Below are 23,336 nucleotides of genomic sequence, written 5' to 3' on the forward strand. Positions count from 1 at the left end.
AAGAACTATACTTTGGTTGATAAAGTGGCTTCCAGCAGGGATTCACATTAACAATTCTGATATTGCTGTAGATATATACTGGAACGGATCAATTAAGTTAATGGACAGTGATAGTAGGAGCCAGGTTTCCCACTGTTGGACAACAACTTACAGATAAGCAAGGAGAGGAGGCTACAATGATACATGTGGTAATAATTAACAGGTGAAGACATCAGAATGAACTGTATTTTTTAACTTAATATAGATACAGCTGGTTATATATGGAAATATTCACAGAAATACCTATATATAGGGGTTAGTCATTCACACACACATTTCTGTGCTCTTGTCAATGAGAGGGCCTAAGAGCCATTACACCCCAGTAACAATCAGCACACCTAGCATCCAGATCTTGGTTTCTAATACCATTCCCTAATAAAAGGAAACAGGGCTGATTCTAGGATTAGGGCAGGGGCAAGATGATCGTGGAGCATCTTGTAATGCCACAAAGTAAGGAAGTGCTCATAACAAACCAAGAAAACAAACCAAAACCCCACCACATTGATGGGGATATATCAAAGGTGCACTCAGGAGCCAATGGAAGAGCTCCTAATGGCTACAGCTTTGAGCAACAAAATCAATAAATAAAATAGTATTGGATTATAACCCAAAGTATAAAATAAGTATCCATGAGCCTGTAAGTGATACAAATAAATGACTGAATAAATATGTGGGAAAAAAATAATTCCAGAAGAGTTACAAATTATTCATGTAGATACTGTGCCCTCAGGAAGTGGAACATGATCAACTCCCACTCATTCCTGAAGTGTGGGCTGCATGGTGACTCCTTTCCAGAGGGCCTTCCTCCCGGAGTTGGTAGGCTCCTAGCGGGTTAACACATCATCAGAATGACCCCTGGCAGGGATCCCTGGGTGGCTCAGCAGTTTGGCGCCTGCCTTTGGCCGAGGGCGCGATCCTGGAGTTCCGGGATCGAGTCCCGCGTCGGGCTCCCGGCATGGAGCTTGCTTGTCTCTGCCACCATCTCTTTCTCTATGTTTATCATAAATAAATAAAAATAAATGAATCTTAAAAAAAAAAAATGACCCCGGCTGAGTCGGCCAAAGTTAGCCAAATTGTAAATAGCGTAAATCCCTTTTCATCTTTCCACTGGACCCCAGGGCACTTTTTGGGATCTCCTTCAGCAGAATAAAGCTGTTTTTCTCATTGTGGAGCAAAACTGATTTGATAAAACTCCATCACTGCGAGGGTGGTGCTCCTACCTTGTAGTTAAGGACTGCCTGCATCCACATTGCCTGAGGCGCTTGCTGGAGACACACATTTCTGGGTTGCAGCCCAAACTTCTTCAACTCTTGGGCTATGGGGGGTAAGTGTGGGGGGGACAGGAAGTTGGGAAAGAGTGAGTGGCAAAAGGGCCAGGAATCTGTATCTTTAAAAAAGTACATGAGGTGGGGGGTGCCTGGGTGGCTCAGTCCATTAACCTTCTTCCTTCAGCTCAGGTCATGATCTCAGGGTCTTGGGACTAAGCCCCACATCAGGCTCCCTGCTCAGTATGGAGTCTGCTTCTCCCTCTTCTCTGTCCCTCCCCCTACTGCTTGTGCTCTCTCTCTCAAATAAATAAATAAAATCTTTTTATTTTATTTTGTTTAAAGATTATTTATTTGAGAGAGAAAGACAGAGGGAGAAGCTCCTTAGCAGGGAGCCTGACATGGGGCTTGATCCTAGGACCCCAGGATCATGACCTGAACTGAAGGCAGACACTTAACCAACTGAGCAACCCAGGCACACCAATAAAATCTTTTTAAAAAGTACATGAGGTGTTTCCTACATTTGGTTGAGAACAACATCTATAGGAATCAACCACACTAGTAATGCAGAAATAGGATGTTTACTTTGAAAGAGGATGTAAATAATACCACAAGGGAGACATTGCAGACATTCCATAAGGCACCTAGTCTGCTTTCTTTCACAAGTCAGTGACATAGATAAAAAGGAAAGTGATTAAAATCAACTTAGTGGACACTTCAGACATAAACTAATCAAATGCAGTAGATCTTGTTTGGATCTTGATTCAAACAAATTAAAAGTAAGATAGTATTTTAAGATTATGAGGGAAATGTAAATATAGGCTATGTATTGGTTGATATTACAGGATTAGTGTTAATTTTGTGGTGGTGGTGATGTAAGAAGATATGCTCGCTATTTTTAGTAGTATACTTAAGTTTTTTGGGGGGGTAATTTACATAATGTCTAGTATGTGTTTTAAAAATCCTCTGGCAGGGGCACCTGGGTCATGCAGTCAATTGAGTGCTGACTCTTGACTTTAGCTCAGGTAATGATCTTGGGGTTTCAGGATTGGGCCCTGTGTTGTGCTCCATGCTGGATGTGGAGCCTGCTTGAGATTCTCTCCCTCTCTGCCTCCCTCTCTAATAAAAAAATAAAATAAAATACTCTGACAAAATGTGAGGCAGTGGGTAGAGGAAATAGGAGAAACAGGTATGGATACATGGTTGATGGCTATTGAAGATGAGTAGTAGATACATGGGATTTGTTGTACTCCACAGTTCCATGTATGTTTGGAGATTTTTATAGTAAATTGTTAAAAAATCTAAGGAAACAGAAATGCATAATCCAACGGGATGAGTTGCCAAAGATGGACTTCTAGGAAAACAGTTTGGCGGCTCCTCAGAAAGTTAAACATAGAATTACCATACGACCCAGCGATTCCACGCTATGTACATACCCCAAAGAACTGAAAACAGAGACTCAACCAAATACATGTACATCTGCATTCTTAACAGCACTAGTAACAGTAGCCAAAAGAGAGAAACAGCCCAAATATCTATCAGATGACTGGAATAAATAGGTAAATAAAATGTGCTACACACACACACACACACACGATTGAATATTATTCAGCCATAAAAGTTATGAAGTTCTGGGACGCCTGGGTGGCTCAGCAGTTGGGCGTCTGCCTTTGGCTCAGGGCGTGATCTGGAATCTGGGATCGAGTCCCACATCGGGCTCCCTGCATGGACCCTGCTTCTCCCTCCTCCTGTGTCTCTGCCCCTCTCTATGTCTCTCCTGAATGAATAAATAAAATCTTTCAAAAAAGTTATGAAGTTGTGATACATGTTACTATCATTATTTTCAGGTGAACTAAGCCAGACACAAAGAAGAGAAACACTGCATGATTCCACATATATGATCAGCTATGTAGAACAGGCAAATTCATGGAGGTAGAGGGTAGAACAGAGGTCACCAGGGGCTGGAGGAAAGAGAGAATGAAGAGTTACTGCTTACTGGGTACAGTTTCTGTCTCTGTGATGAACACGTTTTGGAAACAGAAGTGGTGGTTGCATAGCTTGCGGATGTACAGAATGCCAGGGAAATGCTCCCTTTAAAATGGTTAATTTTATGTTATGGGACTTTCACCTCAATTTAAAAATATAAGGTGGAATTCTAACGATGGGAAGGAAGGGTTTTGCAAGGCGATGTCAGGTCCCTTGCTCGACCTCCTGCAAGCATCAGCGAACTGTAGCGCTACATTTAGCCATTTTGTCTGTGACCAAGGAAATGTTGTGTGATAAGAGAAAATGTAACAAATGACTCCTAACACCTATAGGACACTGTATTTTATAAGCTTACACATTTTACTGACATTAGCTTCTTTGATTCCTTGGAGGGGAATTTTTCATGTTATTATATTAACTCAGGTCTGGAGTCCTTACTGAGGAAAAACTCCTGTTGAGGTTTAATTGAATTAAATGCACAGAATCAGACTGAATTTTAATACATTATAGATTATCATTGACATCATTATTCTGGTTAACAATTAGATATGTCAGAAAGTGGGGTAAGTGTGGCAATGACTTCAGCGAAGTCCGGAAAACGTCCTGACACTAAGTTAGTTAAAAAAAAAAAAGGGGGGGGTGTCCTACCTCTGTACTCATTGAAACCACTGGCCCAAGACACCACCTGATGGTAAAGTGACCATTCTACATAAAAGATGAATCCAAGGACTACATTCCATTTACTACTGAATCTCAATAACTTCTTTGTATACTTTCTTGATGTGTCTTTGTATACTTTCTTGAAGGACAATCTTACTATCTTTTTTTCTCAGTCCTGAAACTAATTTTTATTAGTTTTATGCCATAAATGCTTTGACCCCTTTGCATGATGATCTTCTCCTGGGTTCACTTTGGAGTCAGACTGTGGATGGTACGATTGAGAATGAATAGATGGCACTTTCTGAGGGTCAGCCATGGTTGGCAACCCGGGGTGTGCGAGCTGCTGGGGCACCCCAAGAGGTGACAGGGGTGGGCAAGAGACAGAAAGTCTACAGCAGAAGTTAAAATTTCTCATCATCAGAATCCTCTTTCTTCCCAGAAATACTGATGTAGCAAGCCTTGGACTTTTGCCTGTTGATATGCATTCCATTAGAGTTATTTTAAAAATTTTATTTATTTCTTTGAGAGAGTGGGCAGCTCGGGTGACTCAGCGGTTTAGTGCCACCTTCAGCCCAGGGCCTGATCCTGGAGACCTGGGATCCAGTCCTACGTCAGGCTTCCTGCTTGGAGCCTGCTTCTCCCTCTGCCTGTATCTCTGCTTCTCTCTCTCTGTGTCTCTCATGAATAAATAAATGAAAATCTTAAAAAAAAAAAAAAAAAGATTAAAAGAGAGCGAGAGAGAGAGAGAGAGAGAGCAGGAGCAGGGGCAGAGGGAGAAGGAGAAGCAGACTCCCTCCTGAGCAGGGAGCCTGATGCGGGCTCGATCCCAGGACCCTGAGATCATGACCTGAGCTAAGGTAGACACTCAGCCAGCTGAGCCACCAGGCGCCCCTTATTAGAGTTTTAAAAATGTAGCTGGAATAAAGTCTTGCTATTCCCACAGTGGATGTGTGCCGAGTAGGGAAAATTTAGAAGAATTCTTTCAAAAGATGAAACTAGAAATTGAGAAACTCACACGATGTGATCTGATAGAGGTAGAGAAAGGTCCTGCTTCCAAATTTTCCTCCCCCAAATCGGTCGAAGCAAAAGTAACAAGGTGCAAATGGGCGAGAAGCCTCAGTTGCTCCCGTCTGTATGGCAGAGCTGGGCACTCGGGAAGGCACAGAGGACACCGGGGCCCTGATGAATCATCTGTCAGCTCGGCCCTGTCAAACTTCCCGCCTACCGAGAAATTCAGGGGTATTGCCGGATGACTACCGTCTTTCATAGGGGCCAACACTTCATCAGAAACAAAGAAAATGAGCTTCACCCATGTGTTTTCACTTGTAAACTCAGAGTCCAGGGAATAAAGTGAAAGAAAAACTCGGAGGGCTTGATGCACTTCTCTGTCAGATATTTCTTTTCCTATTTTCAGATGTGAGAGTGAGGCTACAGGAAACAGAACCGTATCCTTCCTGACACTGCCCAGGTCCCTCAGTAAGGGGGGCGGCTCACAGCAGGCTTACCTGGGACAGGGGTGGCCTTGACACCTCTCCAGTGGTTTCATCTCCTCCTTTGTGTTTTGTTTTTTTAAGTGACCACTGTAAGCCTCAGTCCAGAGCATTCATCAAACAATGCTAAGTAGAGTTGGACAGCCTTTTCTTTTCTTTTTTTTTTTAAAGATTTATTTATTTGAGAGAAAGCATAGGAGCACGTGTGAGAGAGCATGAGCAGGGGGAGGGGCAAGGGGTAAAGGAGAGAAAGAATCCCAAGCAGACTCCCTGCTGAGTGCAGAGCCCCACTCAGGGCTCCATTCCAGGACCTGAGCTGAAGACTAAGAGCTGGACACTCACCTTATGACCTGAGCCATGACCATGACCTGAGCTGAAAACTAAGAGCTGGACACTCACCTTACTGAGCCACTCAGCTGCCCCTACTTTTCATTGTTTTATATGGTAACCATTTTGTATGACCAATGACATTCTTTGTCATTGGAGGAGAAATTTTCGTTTGAAATAAAAGTTTACCTTTATTCATTTATTTAATTTTAAATTATTTAATTTTATTTTTTATCTTTTTAAAAAGATTTATTTATTTGAGAGAGAGAGAGAAAGTGCACAAGGGGAGAGAATCTCAAGCAGACTCCCCCCTCATCATGGAACCCGACTTGGGGCTTTATCTCATGACCCTGAGGTCATGACTTTGAGGAGCTAATGCTTAGCTGACTGAGCCACCCAGACACCCCTCCTTTATTTATTTTAAATATTTTATTTTTGCATAACCTCCACACCTAACATGGGGTTTGAACTCATGACACTGAGATCAAGCGTCGCATGCTCCACCAAATGAGCCAGACAGGTGCCCATAAAAGTTTTCCTTTAAAATAGATACATAAATAGGTAGATAAATAAAAGAGACAAACTTAAGTTTCCAGAGTAACTGACTGAAGGCAAACCACCGAGTAACCCATTCTGCCGATGGTTATTGGCTGTGACAAACCTATGAGGGTTCTAGGTCAGACAAAGCCTTTTGTCCACCGACAACAGCTAATAATTTATTCAGCAGCCACTGTGACAGGCCACTGTGAGGAGCACTTTTCACAACGCTGTGAGGTAGGTATTAGGAGCCCCAAAGGACAGAAGGAAGTTGAGTCTGTGAGGTGAAATTTCATTGTGTGAGATGACGTAGTAAGAGAAGCTAGAATCTGAACCCAAGTCTAATGATCAAAGCTCTACAAAAAAGTTGTAACTCTCAGGGGCGCCTGGGTGGCTCAGATGGTTAAGCATCTGCCTTCAGCTCAGGTCATGATCCCAGGGTTCTGGGATGGGGCCCCATGTTGGGCTTTCTGCTCAGTTGGGAGCCTGCTTCTCCCTCTGCTTGCACTCTGTCTCTGTCTCTCAAATGAATAAATAAAAAATATTAAAAAAAAAAAAGGAGTTATAACTCTTAGGGGCGCCTGGCTGGCTCAGTCTGTTGGGTAGGCGACTCTTGATCTCAGGGCCTTGAGTTCAAGCCCCACGCTGGGCTAAGAGCTCACTTAAAAAAACAGTTTCAAGTCACGCCTCCCAGGTCCTCCTTGCACCATGGGGGCTGTACCCTCTGATCTGGGGGCCCTCCCAGGGCGCCTCACAAGGGGCACCTGCCCCACACCCTCCCCCCAGCTTAGGCCTCAGGGGTTACCCTACCCTTCTCTCCTCCATCCAGCTCACGCACGAGCTGGGGCCCTTTTCCATTTTTTTCGTTCCCTGGCTGAATGCTTCCTCCTTCTCCCCAGAACCTTGAACCTCAGCTTCATCATCATGAAAACACCCACCTTCCCCGACCTGGTGCCCTGACGACTTCTTGTCAAATTCCCAGTGCCAGTTAAAACCCATCGGAGATTCCAAGTTTTAATTTTAAGTTTAAGGCCTCTGTTACCACGAGGAGGAACCCTATTTTCACTCAGGCCCCGGCAAGGGGTCAGCAGCTTGAAATCACTTTGACACTGTCTGTCAGAGTGCTGCGGGCTGTGGGGGGTTAATTCCAGCCGGTCACCTCAGCCGGCACGGAGTCGGGCAAGGCCGCGGCTGAGCTCAAGGTGGTCAGGGTCGCCACCGCGCCACAGCAGATGCCACTTGCTGAATCCCTGCAGCTTTCCAGCTGGCCGGGGGGCTGGGGAGCAGGGGCCACTGGACGGAGCCTGCCAGTGGTTGGAACAGCTGCCACACTAACAGGTGGCCTCCCATCACAAAACCGGACTTCCCTCTTCTTTTGTTGAAGACAGAGAGTTTCACAAACACATTTCATTACTCAAGGTGTGCAGCTAAATGGTGCCGCTGTTAAGCAAAAAAAAAAAAAAAAAAAAAAGGTCTGCGGCCTGGTAAGATTAAAGCTGCCAATTTCTAGTCATTCCTTCCTGGAAAGAGTGGGGGGGGGGTGGCCCCAAAGAGTAATGAAAATAATGAAGACAGCAAGTCCATGTCAGGTTGATGTTCACGATGGATTCAAATTACCTGCCGTCAAAGTTGAACGGAGGCATTGCTTCCTGGCTACGCTTGAAATGAAGAGGATTCAGAGCCCCCACGTCTGGTGACAAAACATTTAGAGACGGAGAAAATTATCTGCAAAGGCAAGGACTTGCTCCCTGTCACCTGGGAAGCCTGGGCGAGTTCTGAGGAGCAGGAGGCAGTTCTGAAAAGAATTTTTAAAGTTTTTCTCCCAAGGGTCAGAGAGGAGACAGAAGGGGCCGGATACAATCGCTTAGGGAGGCGGACACCGTCCGTGGCATTGCTTTTGTTTTGTTTCGGTCGTGGCACATGTAGGCTCCACTTTGTCTCATTTCATGATCTTTAGGGCAAATTCACGTATTCGACTTTACTTCTCCGATTAGAGAGAATTTGCCCTTAGAAGGTCCTTCTGCGTGGGATACCTTCTCCTAAAGATGACCCCACGCCACCCACATCCCCCTCTATCCCTCACTCCTGTCTCCCCAAAACTCCACTCCGCTTCTCTGCTGGCTAAGCCCATCCTCTGCAGCCACCTGCCCACATGCTCCGTGTGCCCCGCCGTCTCGTGGCACCTGGCCCTGCCCCTCCATGTACTTACCGTTTTTTCCCTCCATCTTCGTGGGCCCACCCTCCCTCAGACAGCCTCTGTGGGGTCCCCCGTCCGGGCTGATGGCCCTCCTGTGCTTCTGACAATTCCCTCTAGTTTCTACCTCGAGCAGCTGGATGGCACTGCCTTCGAGCATCACAGGGTAGGGACGGTGTCTGTCTTGTTCACGTCTTTTATCCCAGGGCCCAGTACAGTGCCTGGTGGATAGTAAGTACTCACCAAACATGTGCCGCATTGTCTTTCCCCTCCAGAAGTCTCCATCCCGCATCCAGAAGGGACTCATTTTCTCCCCGTGTCCTCGCATCACCTTAAGCACATCCTAATGCTGAGCCACCTGTGTTCATGGTCTCAGTGCATCTGCCCCCCCCCCCCCCCCCCCCCGTGTGGCACCAACTAAAGTATGCTGCAGGCCCCACAGACTCTAGCTTGAGAGCAGTACAATACGCTGGTCAACAACAGGACTCTAGGGGCACCTGGGTGGCTCAGTCGGTTAAGCATCTGTCTTTGGCTAAGGTCGTGATCCCAGGGTCCTGGGATTGAGTCCAGCGTCGGGCTCCCTGCTCAGCAGAGAATCTGTTTCTCCCTCTGGCCAGCAAATCCCACCTTCCATCCCCAGCTTGTTCTCTCTCAGTAGTACAGAAACTCCAATTACTATGGCTACGACTCACTGTGTCATGGCCTCAAACGATGTTCTAATTCCAGTCACAAAAGCCATGAATCGTAACCTCAAGTACTAAGGGTTGAGAAATTTCCCTACCAATTGAGGATAGTAGAATGTTTTCTCCTTCAGGGCGTACACAACGAAAGACAGTGTTTGTGGTAACAGAGTCATGGAGTGAGATAACCAGCCCCTGACACATTGGGTCATCCTGGGACCACTGGCTGTAAGTGACTCTAGTGGATGGTCAGTGACTGTGTGCACTGAATAGATACCAGCTGCTGCAGGGAACCTGGCCCAATCAAAGACACCTAACACTGGGGCAGTTTTAGGAGGAAAGGGTGAAAGTCTGCACTGCTCTGGGTGTGGAGAAGGCAGAGATTTCAGATCTGGTGCCGAAAATCAAGAATAATGATCAGTATATTATAAAAATATAACAGTTGTAACAAAGAGTCTACAAACTCAGAGTATAATGAATATGAATTCCTTTTTATAACTTCATTCAAGTTTCTTTTTATAACTCAACTTTTTAAAAAAAAGATTTTATTTATTTATTTGAGAGAGAGAGAGAGAGTGCACACACTCAAGCTGGGGTGAGTTTCTGTACTACTGTTGGAGCAGGAACAGGAAACTGGTACAGAAATCCAGGAACAGACATGGTGGGAGGACCTGAAATGGAACAGAAATAAGGAGATGGGTCCTGGGTCACCACTTTGGAGGAAGCTGAAGTCACTGTAGTTTGCCATTATTGATTTTAGAAATCATATTCAAGGGTTGGTTAGCACAGGAGTCCGGGAAAAGAGCACACACAAACTGGGGGTGGGGTGGGGCAGAGGGAGAGGGAGAAGCAGGCTCCCCCCTGAGCATGCAGCCCAACACAGGCGGATCCAAGGACCCCAAGATGATGGCCTGAGCCCAAATCAGACACCTAATGAACTGAGCTACCCAGGAGCCCCATATAACTCAACTTTGTATGACCCCATTCCAGTGGACAGAGAAAAGTCAACCTGGGCTAATTCACAGCTCCCTACCCCCACCCTCCACCCCCACCAGCCTCTTCCTGCTGCCTTTTCTCTGGGTTTGGGACTAAGAACTCAGGGGGAGGAAACAGCTGTAGTGACACCTCTGGCCCGTGCTGCTCAGATATTCTCTTAGCTGTGAGGGGAGCCTCAAGAGACGCACTCAGTTCTGATATGTGTCTGGGCATAGGTAGGTCTAGGGTTCCACCCCAAGCATCTCGACACCAAAGAGAACACTCTTTGCTCCAAACTAGAGGGATGGCATAGACAAGTCACTTAACTCACTTTCACCTCAGTTTCTCCATCTTTAAAATAAGGGGAAAAAACTCCATGGTTTCCAGGAGCCCCTCTGCTCTTATTCTAGGCTACCCTGCAGCGTTACCACCTCTGCCATCTCAAGCAAAACCAGGTCCTAGGTGAAGCAGAGAGAAACACACTGACCCCTTTCTGTCAAGTGTTGAGCAGGAGCAGTCTTTCCACATAACCAATTCAAATGTCAACTCAAATTTCAAATGTTTCTGTAAGAAAGTTGAACTCCCTGACACATTTGAGAGAAACGGAGGCTGTTTAGGATTGATTACCAGAAGGCAGCCCGTAGTGACTTTCAGGGAGTTTACATTTGTGACTTCAGTGTTATGCTGACATGGGCTTCGCTTTTAATATTAATTGAAGTTACTTCAGCTCCTCAGATAGACAGCTAGAATTTGCCACACAGCATGAGGAAAGGCCGGTGTTAAATTGCTTCCCCTACTCCACTTTCCTTTTGATTTGTATGTCTCAAGGCATTAAAAATATTCTTTGACCTGAAATACAATATTTTTAGCTACTGAATTTTCTTGTAGCTTATATAATTCTGATTGCCCAAAGCAATCGGGTTTCATGAGATTACATTTTTTAGACTGCTATCCAACCAACTTCTGCTTTTTGTAAGATTGCTTTGGAACATTTGACCCTTTTAACTTCAGAAATCTTGGAGGCTGTTGTGTTAAGAGGGACAGAGAGAAGAGGGGCTTTAACGAGAGATGTTAGAATCTTGTTTTGAGCAGATGGGGTTAGAGTGCTTCCACACGGAAGGAATGTGTGAATAGAAAAATTGTTGGGAGAATCAGAGACAAAAAAAAAAAGATATAAAAAGAAGAAAGATGGTCAAGGACGACAGACACAACTGCTTCCTTCAAAGGTTTGCGGATCGTTCTTTTAAAGGAGACAAAACCCAGCCTATCCTGAATAGGTTAATCCATGTTAAAATGTAAAAAGAAATTTCAAAAGATTCTTTACTTCCTCTGGGTGGGACCTGGACTCTTAAGCTCTGTCTCCTTGTTCATTTTCCATTTGATTTCTGACTTCACTCTTGGAACCAAAGGAGACATGATATTGACCACCCACCACTGTTTCCTGGGTGCAACAGTGGGCTACAGTCAGGTTTACTTACACCCAAAGCCTGGAGTGGAGACCAAATTATAGTCTAGTTTTTTTGGTCTTATAGATGTGACAAGTTTTAATGCGTTAATGGGCCAATCTTGAGGAATTTAGGTTGGAATTGAGGGTAGGGGGCCATGATTTGGTATCTATAGGCAGCAGAAGCCCTTCCCTTATATCTCGAGTTAGATGGTAGAAGTCACGATGGCTAAAAACAAAAAATGAGACAAAAATCCAGGAACACATCCTTGTTCTCTAAGGATCACAGCCTGAGATGGTTATCACAAGTGGCTTTTTGGTTAAAAAAAAAAAAAAAAGTCACATCCATTTCTTGAGAAGAGAGCATCTGAATCCTTAACTGAACAGGTGTATTTACAGAATTTGAGGTACAGAGGATCAAACCAGAGAGCTGGAGTCACTCACTTAAATCGCACAGTAGATACACAGGGAAGGTAGCAGGTGCTGGAGGGATAGAGGGTTGCTAGGTCCCCAGACGTCACTCGGTATGGAAGTGCCAAAGCAAAGATTAAAAATCAAGGACGCTGAACTACAAAGACAGGAGCTAGACTCTTAGTGAGGCATTTTCTTAATTAAAATACTGATGGGATCCACACATTGGGTTATCTGTTCGGTGTTACAGCAACAGTTGTAAAATAAACCAACTCCCAGGGTCAGCAGTACTGGTGTCAGTAATGACAATGACAAGAACCATCACCAACCAACTGGCTAAGCTGAGGTCTGCTCACAATTCTCCTGGGAAACAGACAGATTTAGAAGCTTAGCAGCAGATGAAAAACTCAAGATAAAGCACAGAGCTAAACTCTACACCTAAACCTTGCTTCATGGTCCCGAAAAAGTGGTTATTACGTTGTATGTTTCCAAAAGCCTCATACAGAGTAAGGTGAAGAGGAACCCATTGGCTTGGAACACCAACAGGAGACCAGCCATCCTGCTCACGGACAGTGCTTCTCTTCCCAAACAGGACTTTGGAGCCTTCGATATTTAGAAGTCTGTTTAGAAGTCTGGAGTGGCCCTTCCTTGACTATCAGATAAGGTTGAGATTCCTTCCTTCCTGGTGTCAAAACACTTCACAAATGTGATCTGAGCAGATTTCTTAATTTCCAGTCACTTCCCTTGTATATACTATGCTCTCGCTGCACTCTGTCTCAAAGTCACCATGAACTTTTACAGTATAATGCCTTTCTAATTTTGGTGAAATATGCATAAGAACATTTATCATGGTAACCATTTCTTAGTATATAATTCAGGGGCATTAAATAAATTTACAGTGGTGTATGCCTAACTATTAACAAGGTCTATTTATTTTTTAAAAAAGATTTTATTCATTTATTCATGACAGACAGAGTGAGAGAGAGAGAGAGAGAGAGGCAGAGACACAGGCAGAGGGAGAAGCAGGCTACATGCAGGGAGCCCGACGCAGGACTCGATCCCGGGATCCCAGGATCATGCCCCAGGCCAAAGGCAGGTGCCAAACAGCCAAGGACCCAGGGATCCCCGACATGGTCTATTTATAAAACTGTTTCATTATACCCAACATAAACTCTGTACCCATTAAACAATAACTGCCTCTTTCCTCCTCCCCTCAGCTCCTGGTAACTTTAATTCTACTTTCTGTATCTATGTATTAATCTAGCCTAGGTACTTCCTATAAGTAGGATTATACAATATCTGTCCTTCTGTGCCTGGCTTTTTTCACTGTATGCCTAGTGTTTTCAAGGTTCATCCATGTTGTAGCATGTTGTTACAATTTCACTTCTTTTTAAGGCTAATATACCATTGTCTACTACACTGTGTACTACATTTTGCTTATGCATTCATCTATCAATGGACATTTGGATTGTTTCCACCTTTTGCCTATTGTGAATAATGCTGTTAGGAACATATGGGCACCTGTTAGAGTCCCTATTTCAAATCTTTTGGACCATATACATATATATAGCTAGAAAAGAATTGCTGGGTCATAAGGGAATTCTAGATTTAAATTTGAAGAACTGCCAAGCTATATCCCATCGTGGCTGACCCATTTTATATTTTCACTCATAATAAATGAGGGTTCCAATTTCTCTATATTATCTTTTACTTTGATGGCAGCCATATTAATGGGTGTGAAATAGTAACTCACTGTGATTTTGATGTGTATTTTCGTTTTTTTAAAAAAGACTTATTTATTATTTGTACAGGGAAGGGGGGCAGAGAGAGAGGGAGAGAGAATTTCAAGTAGACTCCTCCACTGAGCATGGAGCCTAATGCAGGGCTCGAACGCAAGACCCTGAAATTATGACCCGAGCTGAAATCAAGAGTCAGGCCCTTAACTGACTGAGCCATGCAGGTGTCCTGATTTGCATTTTCCTAAGGACTACTGATATTGAGCATTTTTTCATGTGCTTTATCGGCCATATGTGTATCTTCTTTGGAGAAATATCTACTCAACTCTCTTACACATTTAAAAATATATATTTATTAGAGACAGAGAGAGAGAGATAGCATGTATGCAAGGGGGAGGAGGGGTAGAGGGAGAGAATCTTCAAACAGACTCCCTGTTGAGGACAAAGCCCAACTCAGGGCTCAATCCTAGGACCCAGGAGATCATCACCTAAGTCAAAACCAAGAGTCAGACGTTCAACGTACTGAGCCTCTCGGGCGCCCCTACACATTTTTTAAGTTCAGTTGTTTATTAGTGGTTTGTTGAATTTTAGGACTTCTCTATATATTCTGGATATTAATCTCTTATCAGAGATAGGATTTGCAAATATTTTCTCCCATTCTGTAGGTTATCATCTTGCTTGATAGTGTCCTTTGATGTATAAAAGTTCTTAATTTTGATGGAATACAAAATTTTTCTGCTGTTGCCTGTATTTTGGAATCACATCTATGAAATTTTTACCAAATCTAAAGTCGTGAAGATTTTCCCCATTGTTTTGTTTTCTTCTAGAAGTTCTATAAACTTACCTTTTAAGTTTATTTTGGTCTTTTATCCATTTTGAGATCATTTTTATATATAGAGTAAGGTAAAAGCCCAACTTTATTCTTCTGTATGTAGATATCCAGTTTTCCCAATACCATTCGTTGAAAAGACTGCCCTTTATTGAATGGTTTTGGCTCTCCCAAATGGGAGAGGCAGAGGCAGAGAGGGAGAGAGAGAATCCCAAGCAGACTCCCTGCTGAGCACAAAGCCCACATGGGGCTGGATCTCGTGACCATGAGATCATGACCTGACTTGAAATCAAGAATTGGATACTCACTGTACTGAGCCACTCAGATACCCAGAACTTTGTTATTCTTTTTCAAGACTATTTTGGCAGTTAGGGACCCCTTGCAATTCCATTTGAATTTGAGAGTTGGCTTTTCCATTTATGCAAAAAAAAAAAAAAAAAGGCTGTTTTGATAGGGATTGCATTGAATCTGTAGCTCTTATTAGATAGTGTTTTAACATTGTGAAGTCCTTTCTGTGAACAAGGGATATCTTTACATTTATTTAGATATTTAAAAATTTCTTTCAGCAATGGTGTATCGTTTTCAGCATATAAGTCTTTTACCACTCTTGTCAAATTTATTCTTTGGTATTTAATTCTTTAGGTGTTATTGTAAATGGAATTGCTTTCTTTTTTTAATTTTAATTTTTTTTTAATTTTAATTTTTTTTAAAGATTTTATTTATTTATTCATGAGAGACTCAGAGAGAGAGAGAGAGAGAGAGAGAGACAGAGACAGAGGCAGAGGGAGAAGCAGGCTCCATGCAGGGAGCCTGATGTGGGACTCGATCCCGGGTCTCCAGGATCATGCCCTGGGCTAAAGGCGGCACTAAACTGCTGAGCCACCTGGGCTGCTCTGCTTTTTTTTTTTTTTTTTAATGGTTCATTGCTGGTATATAGAAACACAACTGATTTGTGTGTATTGATCTTAAAGTCTACAACTGGGCCAAATTTGTTTATTAGCTCTAACAGCTTTCTTGTGAATTCTTTGGAATTCTTTTATGCCTTGCTTCATCATGTTATCAGCAAATACAGTTTTACTTCTTCCTTTCCAATTTGGATACCTTTTATTTAATCTTCTTGGCAAACAGCTCTCACTGGAACCTCTAGTACAGTGTTTTATAGCAGCAGTGAAAGTGGGCATCTCTGTCTTGTTCTGTATCTTAGGGGGAAACCTTTGTCTTTTGCCACCAAATATGGTGTGAGCTGTGGGTTTTCATAAATAGCCTTTATCGTGTTGAGGAATTTCCCCTCTGTTCCTAGTTTTCTAAGAAGTTTTTGTCATGAAAGGTATTGGATTTTGTCAAATGCTTTGCTGTGTCAGTTGAAATAATCAAATGTTTTTTTATTTCCCCTTCATTTTATTTTATTTTATTTTATTTTATTTTATTTATTTTTTTAAGATTTTATTTATTTATTCATGAGAGAGAGAGAGAGAGAGAGAGAGGCAGAGACACAGGCAGAGGGAGAAGCAGGCTCCATGCAGGGAGCCTGATATGGGACTTGATCCCAGGTCTCCAGGATTACACCCTGGGCCGAAGGCAGGTGTTAAACTGCTGAGCCACCCAGGGATCCTCCTCCCCTTCATTTTATTAGTGTGATATGTAATGTCAATTTTATGTTGAACTACCCTTACATTCTTGGAATAAATCCTGCCATGTCATGGTAAATAATCCTTTTAATATGTTGTTGAGATCAACTTGCTAATACTTTAAGTATTTTTGAATTTATATTCATAAGGGACATTGGTTCTTCATTTTCTTTCTTTCTTTTTTTTTTTTTGTGGTATCTTTATTTGGCTCTAGTATCAAGGTAATGCTGGCCTCATAGTATGAATTAGAAAATGTCCTTCCTTTTTCATTTTTTTGGAAAGTGTATGAGAAGGATGGGTGTTCATTATTCTTTATATATGTTTTGTAGAATTCACTAGTGAAGCCACTTCCTCTTGTTTGTCCATGCTGCTCAGGAGAAAGTCTAGTGTTTAAGGGAAGAAAGTTTTACTACAAGGCATTTTCTTAAGATGGCCAATGTCCACGGAAGAATTTTCTCAGGGACCCCTACCAGTATATCTCGTTCAATCTAATCTTCACTCACCAGGTATGTTTAAATTACTTCTGGCCATTTCAAAACAGATCACACCTGGAAGAGTAAAGATATCACAGAAATTCCTCCTGCAAGGGCAGAGACTCACAAGCTAGCACCAGGAGCTACATTCAGGATGGAGTGTCATCGGAGTCATTCCAAAGTGACTCTTCAAGGGAGATAACACTCAAAAGTAAGCCGTGGTTTGCAACTAGCCTCATTACTTATGCATACACTATATGGATGGTATGCTTTAGTTCACAAAGGTTGGGCCCAAGTAAAACAAGTCAACAACATGCTTTGTATCTATATGAAAATCTCTAGGTCTGTTTAAAAACCACATATGCATTATTCCTCTTTGTGGAAATTGGGGGTAAAAACAGAAGTTAAAAGCTTGGACCTTGGAATCAGACAGTCTAGAGTAACATCTGTATTCACTACAATTAAGTAGGCATATTAAGAGCAAATTAGATAAACCTAAGAGTTAAAATTTCTAGTTCTTTAGGCTTTTCTGAATTCCAGGTTTTCTCTTACCTTTATCCAAGGTTGGGCTTCTAAAAACTTGTGTGTGTGTGTGTGTGTGTGTGTGTGTGTATATATATATATATATATATATATATATATATATATAATATGTATATTTAATTATAATTACATAAATGTATTTTTTTCCCTGGGAACTTGCCTTATCAGTATGTGTAAGTATATTCAGATGTCCATTAACTAGGAAGACCATAAGAGACCAAATGAAACTCTTTGGTCCAACCTTTATACAGTTGGGATATTTTGGGTATGGAACCCTTAGAAACAGTACCGGTAGGAAATAATTGACAGAAAAGTAATGAAGAATAATAGTGCATTTCCTTTTACCCCCAAGGCAGGGTGGGGGAGGGCATGACTTCTAGGTCTCCTATTAGTCTGCTTGCTCTTTTCATCTTTGGCCATGGAAAATCTCCTTCTTGATCTTAGATTGGCCACCCAAATCTGTGCCCCACACCATTCATTAATTTGATCTCCTCAAATACAGCTGCAATCCATTTTCTTTGAATTTTTCTTCCTTTGCTGCGTTTGTTAGAATTAGACTCTAAGTCCCTTGAGGCAGGAATCTTTTTATTCCATATATAATTCTTTTGGGTGGTCGTGTGTTAATATCAGAATTTAAGACCACCTAGCCTTATTTATAAAATTGGTCTTCATGTTTAAATGGGCAAAGTAAATCATGAAAGGGGAAGAAATTAGGTGTGCCAAGGACATACTGCTTGATATGTGTGATCCCATTTCATCTTTCAATGATCCTGCAGTGGAATCGTGTCTCTATTTTACAGATGAAGGTTAGAAGGTGGCCTGGCTGCAAGTTAAACTGAACTTTTGCAGATGTCAAAAACCTCATGCTCTTTCCCTAAATTATTTGCCTCTAATTTATACTGAGATTTGAGGAAACTACTGAGGTCTGAATCCAGTTGATTCAGATCCTTGACTCATTCACATAAGTTCCTTAACTCAGTAAGTTTTTCTTTATAGTTTCTTTCCTTTTTTAAGATTTTTTTATTTATTAGAGAGAGAGGGAGGGAGGGGGAGAGGAAGAGGAAGACAGAGAGAATCCCAAGCAGACTCCCCACTGAGCATGGAGCCCAACATGGGGCTTGATCCCAGGGCTCCAAGATCGTGACCTGAGCTGAAACCAAGAGCCAATGCTCAACTGACTGAGCCACCTATGCACTGCAAATTTTATAGTTTCAACATCATAAATTCTAGCTCAGTGGGAAGGCAAATGTAAATTTATCCAACACATACTATTAATAAATTAAAAGACTAAAAAATATTTTGAGGAATAATTATGATCCCAGATTAAATATAAATTTGGCATGGATCCTTTACAGGTTATGCCACAGAGCTGAGGTTCTCAAGTTTTCTCGATTCATGGCACTCCTAGCAAATAGAAACAGCTAACCATTCTGTTTACTAAGCAGGTAGGTACTAACAATTTAATAAAAACCTGTGTATGAAATATCTTATAAAATCTGTGTGAAAAAGTAATATAAGTAAACTGAAGTAAATCTATTTTTATTTTATATTTTATTCCAAAATTACCATAATTACTGATTAATGGAACATGTGCATCTGTTGGGCATTGCACAACTTCTCAAACTGTGAAATAAGGTAAGTCTATAGTTCCTGTTCCACATTTTCACTTTATACTTGCTTTTTTTGTCACAGCAACTGCCTAAAATCCAGTCTTAGACATGGCATCATGGAAAAGTGTGCATTCCAATACTGAAATGGAACCATTTTGAGTGACTAGTTTGCATGGTATCTGACAGATGTCACTGTGTTTGCCTCAAAAATTTAAAATATCCTGGGGTGCCTCAGGGGCCAGGCAAATCTTAAGAATATCTTTTTCCCTTTTTTCTTCTTTTCTTCCTTTCTCTCCCTCTTGCCCTTCCTTTACTTCCTCTATCTTTGTGTTATGATAAAACCCCTTGAAGTTTCATTTGTAACTCCAATTCTCTCTCCATGACTGAAATTGTCAACCTGGACTGAAGTCAACAGAAAAGCATATGTTTTGACTGAAAGACATATGGAAATCTGATGTTTAGACACATTTTCCCAGCAACAAAGCAAAGTTTTCACGAAAGATTTTTTTTTTTTTTACATTATTCTACTGACTATCTCACACTTGATGAATGAAGACAGAATGAAAGAGAGGAACAGGGAGAGGGAGGAAGAGAAAAGAAACCTGATTAATATATCTTATTTAAAAATGTGATGATGGGGCACTTGGGTGGCTCAGTGGTTGAGTGTCTGCCTTTGGCTCAAGTCGTGATCCTGGGGTCCTGGGATCGAGTCCCATATCAGGCTCCCTGTAGGGAGCCTGCCTTTCTCTCTGCCTATGTCGCTGCCTCTCATTCTGTGTCTTTCATGAATAAATAAATAAAATCTTAAAAAAAAATGTGATGATAGGAGATGGAGCCTTTGAGAGGTGACCAGATCATGAGGGTGGAGTCCTGACCAATGGGATTACAAGACCTGGAGAGCTCCCTCACCCCTTCTACCATATGAGATGCATAAGCAGATGGCCATCTCTGAAGCAGGAAGTGAGTCTTCACAAGATATTAAATCTGCCAGTGCCTTGACCTTGAACTGTCTAGTATCCAGAACCATGAGAAATAGATTTCTGCTGGTTATAAGCCACCCAGTCTATGGAAGTGTTATGGCAGCCTGAATGCACCAAGATAGATCTCTTCATAGTTACTTTTCAGCAGGAATAGCCACTATTTAAAAAAAAAAAAGGGAAATTAAAAAAAAAAAAAAAAAGGACTTTGGTACTAAGGGAAAACATGACAAGAAAAATACCAGGCACATCACCAGCTACATTCACAAATGCAAAGTCAACCATCCTATCATGGCTGACTCTTTGAATGAATCAGGATAGCTTATTCTAGGTGGACAATGCCCAATCTCGGTGGCTTAACACAACTAAAGTTCCTTTCCTGTTTTACACATGTCTAGTGCATGCTGGTAGGGGGCTCTGCTCCTTGGACTCCCTCAGGGACTCAGCCAAGGAAAGCTTTATCTTGACATGTGTGCCCATAATCACCCTTGTGGCAGGAAAAGCATATGGCAAATGTACCCCAGCTCTGAACGTGACTGCCTCAAAGATAGGACCCTTCCACTCCTGTTGCATTGGCCAACAAAGGTCACAAGCCCAGGCCTACCTCCAGAGGGGTGGGCCATGTGCAGTAGTACTGTGGCCAGGAAAGACCTGGAAAGGTGATGGCCTTTCTGATGAATGCACTTGCTCCTAGGGCTCCCAGGCTCATCCTGTCCACAAGAGAACTATGTTGTCAGCAACCACCACACCCTGCCCTTCTCCCTCCCTCCAGCAGGAGGTCATGGAAAAAAGCAAACTGGATTTTCAGACCATAGCCACCCCTTCTGCCAACTGCTCACCAGTATAGCAAATGCTATCACGTATGGTCTGGTCCCTGCTTTTACACTTTTTGAACCAAAGAGCAAAATGAAGTTGCAGCCCAGCTGGGAGTAAGAAACACTAGAGGCAGAGAGGAAACAACCCCAAATGGCTGAAACAATCCTTGAGAAGCCCCACCACGGTGGTGAGGGGCAGTGGGGCTGTTGGATTATTTCACAGGAAGGACAACTGAGGAGAGGAGAGTGGAGGCAAGGAGACTAGGGTGCAAAGAGCAGGAGGGGAGGAAAGAAACAGGGGAGGAGTAAGAGGGAAATAGCGGGGAAAGGATGAGATGGGGCTTGTCTCGGGTCAGTTAGGGGCGCAAAGCTCTTCTTGTGTCCTACCCAGCGTGACTCTAGGCTTTAGCCAGGGCCATCCCAAAGGCATGTTCCCCTGGGGGACTTGGGAGGGGCACAGGCAGGTGGTCTGCATCCGAAACGTGTTTTCCTTTTAGAAGCACACGCCAGATACTGGGGAACTGTACTGACACTAGTTTTGTTTGCTTGGTTTGTTCTTTTAGCTGCACTAACTGATGACACAAATACATTTTAATTTGGATTCCTGAAAGACACATAAAAGAGCTGAACAGGAGCGTGGGTTAACGATGAAATGTCCTGTGGTAACCAGAAGGCACCCAAATTCCCTGTGCCTAGATGATCCAAATAACATTTAAATTCTGATGTTCCTAAGGTGGCTTAGTACATCGATTCCTTCTGTTGTGAAATAAGTCACTCTATTTAGTAAAGGCCAAGGGTGTCAGGTAGAAACAAACATTGGTGTCATCGATCAAAACTGTCAGAAAAGGGGCACAGATGGTTTTAGACAAACCCAGTTTTTGAAAGTTTGTGGGTGCCAAAGAAGTGGGTGATTCCTCATGCTTCTAGAAAATGTCACCGAGAGTCCTTTACCTGGTGACTCTCGTTGTGCATTCCAAGATAATTCTTGTTTTAAACACAGGTTTCTATATAAACCTTCCAGGAAAGCATCTGCTGTGAGAAATAAGATGTTGGTAGCACTGGGACTCCAAACAAAGCATAAGGAAAAAGGTACTTTTTTTTTTTAAATGTTTATTGAAGTCTCAAAATTCTTCCCACATCAGGAAAAGATGACTGGATCCGGGGTACAATGAAGTTCTGACTTGAAGACTGGAGAGTGAAAGAAAAATGCAACCACTTGCATTTCTTGCTGCAAATAAACCAAAAGGAGCTTAATTTAGAAGATATGCTATGGCAACAGTTAGTAGGTTTTAGGTCAAATAACCGATGGCCCAACTCAATGCGACAGAGGAAGCCCATTAAAAAGTAGAGCTGAAGGGGAGGCAGTGAGACCAGGATAGATTACTGCTCTTGGAGAACTGACATGGTTGTTTTTCCGTTCGTTGCAGGTTTTACTTAGAAATTTATTCTTCTTCACAAATGCTTCGTTTAGTTGTGTTTTAATTATAGACTTTGACCAAAAAAGCCAGAAGAAGAGCAAATAGAGCCAGACCCACAGACACCCTCAGTGCACAGTCTTGATGGAGTTTCTGCAAGTGGAGCACCAGTCTGGAGCTAGCAGAGTCCCGCCGCACCGCAGCAGAAGGGTGGTGAGCCGAGCTCAGGTGACTCCTCGGCCTGTTTCTGAAGCCCTATGAAGACGGGGAAAAAAAATGACTTTAAGATGCAAAAAAAGCCCTACTGTGACATCAGTCAACTAACGAGTCCCTAGAAGAAGCTTTTTTTTTTTCTTTATTGAGATACAACTGACACATAACATTGTTCTTAGTTCAACATAATGATTCGATGTTTTCTGCATTCCCAAATGACCCCCACGATGAGTCTAGTTAACACCCACTGCCATGCATGGTTCCAACTCTTTCTGTTGCCATGAGAGCTTGTAGGGTCTCCTCTCTTAGCAACTTTCAAATACACAACACAGTATTGCTAACCACAGTCCCCGCGCTGTACATTACATCCCCGGGGCATACTCATGCCGCAACTGGAAGTGTGCACCTTCTGACTACCTTCACCCATTTCGCTCACCCCCCACCCCCTCCTCTGGCAACCACCAATCTGTTCTCTGGATCCACGAGCTCAATTTTTTAATTCTTTTTTAGATTCCACATACAATTGAACCCAAATGATATTTATCCTTTTGAGGCTTATTTCACTTAGTACGGTGTCCCAGAGGTCCATCCATGTTGTTGCAAAAGGTAAGATTTCCCTCTTTTTTATGGCTGAGTAATATTCATATATACATAACACACACACATAGGAATATATATCCCACATCTTCTCTATCCACTTATCCACTGATGGACACTTAGGCTGTTTGGATATTTTGATAACTGTAAATAATGCTACAATGAACACAGGGGTTAGTGTTATTTCTTCAAATAAATAAGCAGGAGTTTCTGGATCATTCTGTTTTTAATTTTTTGAGGAAGCTCCATACTGTTTTCCACAGTGGTTACACAAATTTACACTCCCTCACAACAATGCCCTTTTCTCCATACCTTTGCCAACACTTGTTATTTCTTGTCTTTTTGATAAAGGCCCTTCTAACAGGTGTGCGGTGATAGCTCACTGTGGTTTTGATTTGCACTGCCCTGATGATGAGGGATGATTAGCATCTTTCATGTACCCGTTAAGCATCTGTATGTCTTCTGTGGAAAAATGTCTACTCAGATCCTCTG

The 23,336-nt window shown here is 42.6% G+C and overlaps 1 protein-coding gene across 11 annotated transcripts in view; it reads right to left on the reverse strand.

Moving 5' to 3' along the window:
- Window positions 1-18,733: 18,733 nt before the first annotated feature.
- The window catches only part of CDKAL1 (CDKAL1 threonylcarbamoyladenosine tRNA methylthiotransferase), a 641,987-nt gene continuing 637,384 nt past the window's right edge, over window positions 18,734-23,336 (reverse strand). For all 11 annotated transcript variants that reach the window (XM_072729035.1, XM_025999312.2, XM_025999311.2 and 8 more), the window contains one exon: window positions 18,734-22,289. In XM_072729035.1, the coding sequence (XP_072585136.1) occupies window positions 22,098-22,289 (192 nt within the window). In that variant the 3' untranslated portion in view covers window positions 18,734-22,097. The remainder of the gene's footprint in view (window positions 22,290-23,336) is intronic.

Source organism: Vulpes vulpes, chromosome 12 (genome assembly GCF_048418805.1).
Source record: "Vulpes vulpes isolate BD-2025 chromosome 12, VulVul3, whole genome shotgun sequence".
Lineage (NCBI taxonomy): Eukaryota > Metazoa > Chordata > Mammalia > Carnivora > Canidae > Vulpes > Vulpes vulpes.